The sequence below is a fragment of the Hyalella azteca genome, unplaced genomic scaffold, assembly GCF_000764305.2.
Source record: "Hyalella azteca isolate HAZT.00-mixed unplaced genomic scaffold, Hazt_2.0.2 contig14917, whole genome shotgun sequence".
Taxonomy (NCBI): domain Eukaryota; kingdom Metazoa; phylum Arthropoda; class Malacostraca; order Amphipoda; family Hyalellidae; genus Hyalella; species Hyalella azteca.
Window position 1 is genome coordinate 3,662 of NW_025944783.1, and position 10,121 is coordinate 13,782.

General features: G+C 35.6%; 1 protein-coding gene across 1 annotated transcript; it reads right to left on the bottom strand.

Annotated features, from left to right (window-relative positions):
* Positions 1 to 900: 900 nt before the first annotated feature.
* Positions 901 to 1,629, bottom strand: LOC125179076. The gene has a single exon (XM_047884223.1). It carries the CDS (start codon positions 1,627 to 1,629, stop codon positions 901 to 903), a length of 729 nt encoding a protein of 242 aa, XP_047740179.1.
* Between the last annotated feature and the right edge of the window lie 8,492 nt (positions 1,630 to 10,121).

The following is a 10,121-nucleotide window of genomic DNA, read 5'->3' on the forward strand; positions in this document are numbered from 1 at the left end:
TCAGTGAACGACTTTCTGCATTGATAATAATCACTGATTGCATTATTGCTTGCCTTTCGCACATCAATAAAAGACCATAAATTGTAGTAGAGTGTAGCTTCACCTATGTTAACTCCAAAGGAATATATTTTTACCTGGTTATTGTGATAAGTTAGTTATTTTAGCTGTTTATTGTGATATGTCATTATAGGCTAGTGTACACGTTAGCCAAAGGAACTTCATAATATGCCATTATAAGCTAGTGCACACATCACTCATCAGCCAAAGGAAATTTGTGATAAGTCATTATAAGCTAGTGCACACATTAGTCAAAGAAACTTTGTGATATGTCATTATAAGCTAGTGCCCACGTCAGCCAAAGGAAATTAGTGATATGTCATTATAAGCTAGTGCACACGTTATATAGCCAAAGAATATTTCTGATATGTCATTATAAGCTACAAGCTAATGCACACGTTATCTAAAGGAACTTTGTGAATAGCATATGTGCAATAGCATATGTTATCATATGCTATTGCACACGTCAGCCAAAGGAACTTTGCAATATTACTTACTTACTGACCAAGGCATTTGACGGTGTCCCACATGAGCGGTTGTTGCGTAAATTGAAGTCTTGGGGAATTGAAAGTAATGTACTCAAATGGATCAGAGATTTTCTAATAGGGAGGGGAATTTCAACGTGTCAGTATTAATGGGTCCGTATCAGACTGGGCTTCTGTGCGCAGCGGCGTGCCACAAGGAAGCGTTCTCGGGCCTATTCTATTCATAGGTTAGGTTAGGTTACGATATAGGCTGCTATTCCGCACCACCCAGGAGGTTTCAGCTTAGGCGCGTTAAGGCTTTAATTTATATACCACGGGCCTTTCCCCAAGAGGCCTATGACCGTGGTTAGCTTTCTTATTAAGCGTCAGTCAGTCGTGGATCTGGTCTTATCTTATTACCGTCGTGTGGGTACATCTTTGCAGCAGTGAGGAGAAATTCATGAAATTTTGCTTCTTCAGTCACCATCTTGCAAAAGACATACCTGGCGATGTACTTTTTGACGTGATAGAGCACAATACCAGGCTTTTTAACCCACTCCTTCACGTCGCGCCAGAGACGTTCAATGTTTTGTGTGTGGACACTGGTGTCACTTGTTGACACAAACTCCTTTGAATGATTGACTCTATGGTGCGTGTATCCTATCTTGCCTAATGAGTCGTATCCTTTCCACATGTCACTATAAACAACAGAACCAGGAACAATGAATTGCTTAATGTGAGTAACGAGATTCTCAGCAGATCTTGGCACGACGTCAGGTTCCGTTCCTTCCTCTCCTTCCGTGATTAGTGGGATTATGAAGAATTTCTTCCCCACTCTCTCAATCCCTCCAAAAAGCCAAACTGTCTTCAGCATACGTCCACGGTTGTACTTTCGTTTGCTGATTACTGTTTCATCTATTTCAACCTGAACTCCTGGCCCTCCGATTGGCTTCTGCTGTTGGAGCCAATATTCACATATTTCTGCACAAAAAGAGGTCCAGTCTATAGCAGTGTGTTCTGAAATGTTAAGTTGACTTTTAACATAAGTAACACTGAAGTTCTTCTCCAGATATGCCCTGCAAAAAAGCAGTACTTTCCATGCAGGCATTCTTACACCCTGGAGAAAGGTTCCAATCCTTCTTGCGCGGGAGTAGTTACAAACTTTTTCCTTCTTCTTCTTTCCCGGAACCACTTTTTTGAAACACTGCCAGTCGTCATTTGTAGCCCTGTACACACACTTACGACTTACTGTTACACTTAGGGCAGGTAGGAGGTTTGTCACTAAGTATACCATGAGTCACTAAATAACTTACACTTTCGTCTTCTTTGTCCATAAATCTGGAGATACATTGCCACATCGAGAGATCACACGTAGCGCACGACATCTTGAATGAAACTTACCCGTTGCACTGCAACGGGTAAAGAAGACGAAAATGTTACCCGTTGCACTGCAAAAAAAATCGGTTTTCCGATGCCGACCGCCAAAAATGGATTTCAGATTCGTAATCTACACCCCAAAAAACATATAATTAAAAAAAAAACACCCTTTTTTTTGATGTAGTTAATCTGCAATAATACCGTTTCCAGTCATAAACACCACTACGCAATTAAAAAAAACTGTCAGCAATTAATATACATTTTTACTACTAAAGGCTGTCACACTGTGCCCGTGTCATGATTTCTTTGATCGGCTTCTATAGCAATTTTAAAGTGACGCAACAAAGAACAAACCTATCACCTGTTACACACGGAGGACGGGAACAAAGTGTCTGACTTGAAACGGTGTAATAACAATGTAAATGATTCCATCGTTTAACTGCAATGTATTTATCGCCTTTTTAATAGCGATAAACAATTGTATTCTTTTTGTAACGTGCGAGTTTAATAACCTTTTCGTAACAGGCTAACAGCTATGCGTTTTACAAACTTTTTTTTTATTTTTTTTAGCAGAATCACAGTAAATTAGTACTAAATAATGCATTTTTGCCGTAAAAATAATTGAATATATGTTAATGGTAAAAATTCTATAAGCGGGACTAGAGAGTACCTAATCTTTTCTGTGGTAGGAGCAATGAAAGTCTTGAGAGACCACAGACCAGCCTGATCCACTGACACTGACCACTGAGTGACCAGGCACCAAATATATCCACATTTTGAGCTGCAAATAGAGCTTTCCAATGCCAATGGCAATGGTCTACAAGATTTTCACTAGATTCTAGGTAGATAAATTACCTCCTAGCCTGAGACGTAGGTGTGCCATGTAGCAAGGTAGGGCAGTGCTCTACCCTACCCAGTGAGTCTAGTCCTATTTCTTAGTCCTACTACCAAGTCCTACTCCTAGTCCTAGGCTCCTAGCAGACCTAGCCTCCTGCCTAATAAAACTGCACAGTGCACAATTGGGTCATCACTCATCAGGCCATTGTCAGCAACATGTGCAGCCTAGACAAAAACTGGAATTCAGTCTAGAAACTAATTAAAGACGTATAAATATACAATTTTTCCTGTGTGAATTTCTGGGGGGCAGGAACTTTAATGATGATGTGCTAATGAATATCTTTCAATTTTTGACTGTTTACATCATAGTGACAAACCACAGATTGTTTAGAATCAGTTCATTTTTAATTTCCTCATTTACTCACAATTTAAACCAATATCTTATGTATAAAAATGCAGGTATCCAGGATACTTTACTCAAGTTTACTGGTATACAATCTCTACAATCTAACATATAGAACTCAAAAATGAACTTGAGGGAGTCTCAGGGAGAGTCTAAAAAACTTTCTGCTTTGCCACTATGGACTTTACATTTTGAAATCAGGAAGGCTCAGCAAACTTTATATAGGTGCCAAAATATCAAAATGCAGCTTATATATGTACAACTGTACACAGTGACAAACCAGAGATTTTTTAGAATCAGTTCATTTTTAATTTCCTCATTTACTCAAGATTTTAACCAATTTCATAAGTATGATAATGCTGGTATCCAAGATACTTTACTGGTCTACTTATAGGACTCAAAAATGAACTTGAGACAGAGTCTAAAAAACTCTCTGCTTTGCCACTATGCAACTGTATCTAGCCTAATAATCTAGGCCCGCCTAAGCTCTTGCCTCTCAGGCCCAATGGTCATCCTTGACCCTTGTGGTTGTCCTGTCACTCCTGTGCTTTGTCTTTCAGTCCTGAGTCCGCCCAATGTAGTCCCGTGGACACCTTGTACTACAAGCCGGAGGCTTGTAGGCTTGTAAGTTGTAAAGAAGAAGAATAACTCATCAGGGGCCTCAGGCCAGGCTGTGAGATTCAAATTTCCAAATGTAGGCTAATGCAACAATAAGTTGTCAAAATTGTTATAAATTTTCCACAAGATTCCAGTAATAAGAAGAATAATTCTTCTCTAGTTTGGGGCCCTATCCTCCCCTCAGTGCCCTGCCCTAAGCAGGCTAAGCTTTATCTGAAAAAAATTTCAATCCTGCTGCAGAATAATAATATGTATATATAAATGAAATAATTTCTGAATTAGCTATATTAACATATATGCATTGCATTGATCTGGATTGGAATTGTCCTAACTGCTACCAATGAATGAAATTTTGGTGCTCCAAATTTAGGGTAAACGCGGTATATTCCGACACATTAAGGACGCATCGAGAAATGAAAAACTATAAAAAAAACATATGCGTTATGTAAGTTCTGTTGGCTTCACGTGACTCTCAAAACACCTCACTAGGCGTCAGCAACGATGAAACGTCACAAAATGTTGCCATATTTATAAAAAAGCCTTTAGAATGCTAAGAATGGAAACCTACCAAATCCCTATATCCCGTCACTGTGTGTGGCAATATCTGGTGAGTCGTATTGCGTCAGCGCTTCAAATTTAACTGATACGTAATGCCGACATCCACGTGTTTGAATTCCGTTTGCTGTGTGAGCTGTATTGGGATACAACACGGCTTTGAATTAGAACACTAACGAATATTGAACACTACTTAATTACGTTTTAATTAACAGCTATTAGGCTTTTAATTAAGCAAATTTCAATTTTTGTACAAAGCTTGGAACGATCTGTGTGTGTCCAATTCAAGTTGTCGGAATTAGTTTTGATGGGTCTAAATCCATCACTCAACTTTATCATCTATTAATTTATTTATGACTTGAAATTAGTGAATACAAGTTTACTTAAAGGATTCCTAATATATTCACAGATGTATTTAAAAGTCTCAAACCATAATATTCTTCCTATAAAAACAGTTATTCACTATTTGGTAGAGCAAGGTCAACTGTCAAATTTGACACATTTTTCGATGATCTCACCAGGTGGCATGCATTCTCTCTTTGGATCTCAATATTTTCCCACTAGATGGCCAAGACCTAGTGTTTTTGCAGTATTTCTACGCAAATGTATGACGTCACCATTTCAACCATCAACAACGCATGGAACTTAAAAAAGCTTAATATAAAGGAAAAACTAGATAGGTGACGGTATTACCTGTGATGTCGGAATATATCACGTTTACCCTACTCATTTTTGATACATGTCAAACAGTCAAATCTTTCAACCCTATTGCAGTGTTTTTTGATAATTAGATCAGAGATACTGTCGAATGGGGTAAAAAGGGACGGGCGGGGTAAATCAGGACGCGCGTCCCACATTTCGTGAAACTGTTATAGCAACTAAACTAATTAAAATATTGCAAAACTAAAAATAGTGGTGTAAACTTCAACATTTTTACTATCTATTATGTATAAAGCTAGTCAAGAAATCAAACATTTACTATCTCTTAAAAATTGCTGAAAAAAAGTGTGAAAAGTGCAATTTTGGAAAAGTACCTCTGCTAAAGTCTGCAGCAAAAAAAAAATATTCGCTGTATTAAAAAATTTTACTTACATAAAAGTTGCACCCAGGTGACGGCTTGAAAGCGTAATTGACGGAATTTCCCTATCTCATATAAAGAAAAATGGCAGCCATTTCTGCTTGGCGGGGCTACTCGGGACACCCCCCTGGGGTTAATTAGAGACACCCTTAAAAATGCATTTACAGTAGAACCTCAGTTAGCAAAGTTTCCATTCCAGTTAACAAAAAAAATTGATTAACAACAAAGAATTTTGATTACATTTACCTCACTCAGCGGAAAAAAATTTACTTATCAAAAAATTAGTGCATCATCGGTCGTCACAAAATTGTACATAGAATGCTATATATAGAATTGTGCACCGGGCATCATAGAATGAAAAGTAATTGACCTAAACTATGATTTATTTCTCCAAAACATATGATGGTTGTCACTAAAACATTATTTTCTTTTTCAGGTATGTTTTTCACAATCTTTTTTGTTATAGTGAAATCACTTGACTCAATTAAAATTGTGCGAAATTACAAACCATCCTGTAAGCTTACTGATACAGAAGAAATGCTACATACCTGCTGATATGAAGCTTGCAGTGGACAGAGTTGTTGTCAATGCTCAATGGCATGTCCATGGATACAGTAATATCACATTAATAATACAGTAATTAATGAATATGGTAATATAATTTCAATAAAGGAAAAACAAGTAAAAATCACAGAAAATGACATTTATTTTACATCAACATCATCTACAATGAAAGAGAAGGACTTCAAAGTACTGTTAGTAATGGATGAGTACACTCTGCAATCTGCATGCTTCAAAAGTTTTAAAATTAACTTTTATTGCAAGTGTCCCGGATTACCCCGTTCCCAGGGGTAAATCGGGATGGTTTTCTTTTGCATCTGGCACCTTACGAATACCGTAACATATGGAATTTTTTGAAAATGCCATTGGATAGCCCTCACAATGACCTATAAAATGAGTCTAATCTTGTTTCTGAAATGTTTCATGGTAAGAAGTTATTAACAAAAAACCCTCATAACCGTCCCTTTTTATCCCGTATGACGGTAATTGATGTAGCAGTAAATAGGAATATTGCAGCTCTGAAAATGGTGGCTAAGCTGCAGGGGTGGCTTAAACCAAGCATAGAAAACTTCTAACCTTAGGGCCGCAACTAGAGCTTTCCAACCATTTCCAGAACCACGAGATTTCTGCCAGATAAATTACCTCTTATATAATTGTTAACAAAAATGCACAATCAGGCTGCAAGATTCCAAATGTATCAAAGATTTGTCACGTTGAAGCCGCGAGATTTCAGAAACAAGTAGGAAAATTCTAATCCTGGCTTAAATGGTAGATATATTCCACTCCACCTCCAGCAATGTGTTAAGGCTAGGTAATTAGACACTATGACACTGTGATGTTGTGCTTGTTTACAGCATTACCATAAAATTTAGAGAAAATTACAGTGCATAGTTTTTGATTCCATTTGTCATTCAATTCTTATCTTGTCACAAAACTTGTTGATCAAGCTTAGGATAAGAATATGTTTTTAGAAGGCTATCTGAACCCTAACCTAAATGCCCTTTAGTTTCTAGAATTACGCAAACTGTTTGTTTAAATTAGAAATTTTTCTGTATATATGTTTTCTAACAAATTGGCTGTTTAATATTTTGCTAGTGCTACACCACCTTGCCAGCAGCACTTAAGCTGCTGACCTTTAATGAAAACAATCTAGTTCATGATAAAAGTGGGAAAATTGTGTTGTTGGCACTTGAAATAAAATATGATAACCTACAAATGCAATAAAGATATTTATTATTGTCCCATCAAACAGGGTAATAAGGGATGGTTTTGAGCGTTTTTTGTTAATAACTTCTTACCATGAAACATTTCATAAACAAATTTGGGCTCATTTTAAAGGTCTATGCAAGGGCTATGTTATGGCATCTCCAAAGAAATTCTATATGCTAGTTGTAAGGTGCTAGACGCACTATAAAAGGCTCCTGAATCAATCTAAAAATGGGGTAATAAGGGACACTTGGAATAAAACTTAATTTTAAAACGTTTGAAGCATGCAGAGTGTACTCATCTATTACTAACAGTACTCTGAAGTCCTCCTCTTCCTTTTTAGATGATGTAAATGTAGAATAAATGACATTTTCTGTGAATTTTACTTGGTTTTTCTTTATTGATATAATATTACCTTATCCATACATAATTGTATTATTAATGTGATATTACTGTATCCATGGACATGCCATTGAGCATTGACAATGACCTTGTCCACTGCAAGCTTCATTTCAGCAGCCATGTAGCATTTCTTCTGTATCTGTAAGCTTACAGGATGGCTTGTAATTTTGCACAATTTTAATCAAGTCAAGTGAATTCACTACAGCAATCCCTTGATTAACGCGGTTAATAAATCCCCAAGTTTTACCGTGTTAAGCAAAACCGCGCTAATCAAACTTAAGAATATATGGGAATAATTATAATGAATCCTTCAAAATAGCAAAGGAAAGGAAAATTATGTAGTTTGATAAAAGTGAGCAGTAGATATGGCAGCGATCTTGACCAGTTGAAGGCTAAACTTTTCATTCTTTGTTGCCCAGTGCTCAATTCTATCTATGACATTCTATGCACAATTTTGTGATGACTGATGCAGTAATTTTTTGTTAAGTGAAATTTTTTTTCACTGAGCAAGGTTAATGTAATCAAAATTCTTTGTTGTTAATTTATTTTATCATTAACTGGAGCCTTTGCTTAACAAGGTTCTACTGTAAATGCAATTTTAGGGGTGTCCCTTATTACCCTGTTTTGTGTAAATGGCTGCCATTTTTTCTTGGAATGAGATATGCAAATTCTTTTAATCACGTTTTTAAGTCAACACCAGTGTGCAACTTTCATGTAATTAAAATTTGTCAATATGACGAATATTTTTTCTGCTACAGACCTTAGCAGAGGTACTTTTTCAAAATCTTGCTTTTCACACTTTTTTTCAAGGATTTTTAGAGGTAATAAATGTATGATTTCTCAACTTGCTTTATGCTGCATAGATAGTAAAAATGTTGAACTTTATGCCGCTATTTCTAGTTTTGCAAAATTTTGATTAGTTTAGCTGCTACAACATTTCTACAAAATGTTGGAGGACTGTCCTTATTACCCTGCCCATCCCTTATTACCCTGTTTGACTGTAGTACGTACATTTACTATGTGCATATTTGTATCACAAAAAGGCAAGCATAAATAATATATGTTTAAAAATTACTTTTTAAAGACAACACTTCTAAAGAATCCAGTGTCTCCAATGTTAAAGATGTACAATGAATTTCTTATTTTATTTTTGAATATTAAAAAAATTAATTTTTCAATTTTCTTATATTATAAATTTTTTTCTCAAAATTATTTATTCTGTCAATGGATTCAAGCATTGCCTCCAATTTCACACAAGTGTGCAAAATTTCAGATCAATTGGACAGGTAGAAGTGTGTTAAACATCAGTTATTAGATTTGCAGCTGACAAAATTATTTTTTCAATTTTGTTAATATTTCAAGAATTTTTATTATTTTATTTTTAAAATAATTTATTTTGTCATTTGATTCATGCATTGTCTCCAACTTTATGCAAGTGTGCAGAATTTCAGATCGATGGGATAAGTAGAAGTGTGTTAAATTTTGATTATAAGATTTGTAGCAGACAGACAAACAGACAAACAAGAAGTGAAGTTAATGAGAAGTGTAGTAAAATATGCGTTTAAAAATTACTTCTTAAAGACAACACTTCTAAAAGGGCCAGTGTCTCTTAACATTACACATGTACTTGTTGTAATGAATTTATTTTATTTTGAAACATTAAAAAATTACATTTTTCAAATTATTTATTCTGTCAATTGATTCAAGCATTGTCTCCAACTTTACGCAAGTGTGCAAAATTTCAGATCGATTGGAGAGGTAGAAGTGTGTTAAAAATCGATTATAAGATTTGTAGCAGACAAACAAACAAACAATATGAAGTGAAGTTAAAGAGAAGTGTTGTAAAAAGATCTTTTTTATTGAAGGCCAGCAATTTAGGTGCTGTAATGACATTGTCAGCATTGATGGTAGTGGAAATCTGACTGCTCCCAAAAATGGCAAGAATTTTCTGGTTACACCTCAGAAAGTAGATATATTCAATGTTTGGACTGAAAGTCACTCTTTCACATTACTTTTCCTTCTTGCATAACTGCACTTTCCTGTCTCATAATATTTACTGAGAGTTTTTATGCTTCTTTTACTCAGTTTAGAATTGGAATATCTACATTTTTTTGTGTTCCTTGCATGATTATTTCTTGTTTTGAACTATTTATTTACCTTAAGTCCTTAATGCATTTTAGTTGCTATAAAAAATAATTTCTAGTTATGTCTTGTTTTGGTTTAGGAAATTTATAGTTTTTTAAAACTCCTTGTACCTCCCTAACTTGGCCTTTAGCCCCACCAATGCCAGAGCCTTTTCACCATTTATTCCTCGTTATATTTTCATAATAAAAATTTCCCCCTGAGTTACCAAAAATATCCTCCATTGTCTCTACTCTCCCCCAGTGGACAATGGAGCTGTCCATGTCCAAGCAACTGATGCCAATGCCATACTACAACTTGGCCTTTGAAATTCTAGCTCATTTCAAATGTGGAATACAAATGCTTGACAAAAGCACCTTAAAAATAGTACTAAAATTTCAAACCCATTGAGTGGTTTCAATTATTCAATGAATGTCCCCAT

Coding starts and splice junctions, on each gene's coding strand:
- LOC125179076 (XM_047884223.1), bottom strand. CDS start 1,629: ATGCCTGCATGGAAAGTACTGCTTTTTTGCAGGGCATATCTGGAGAAG.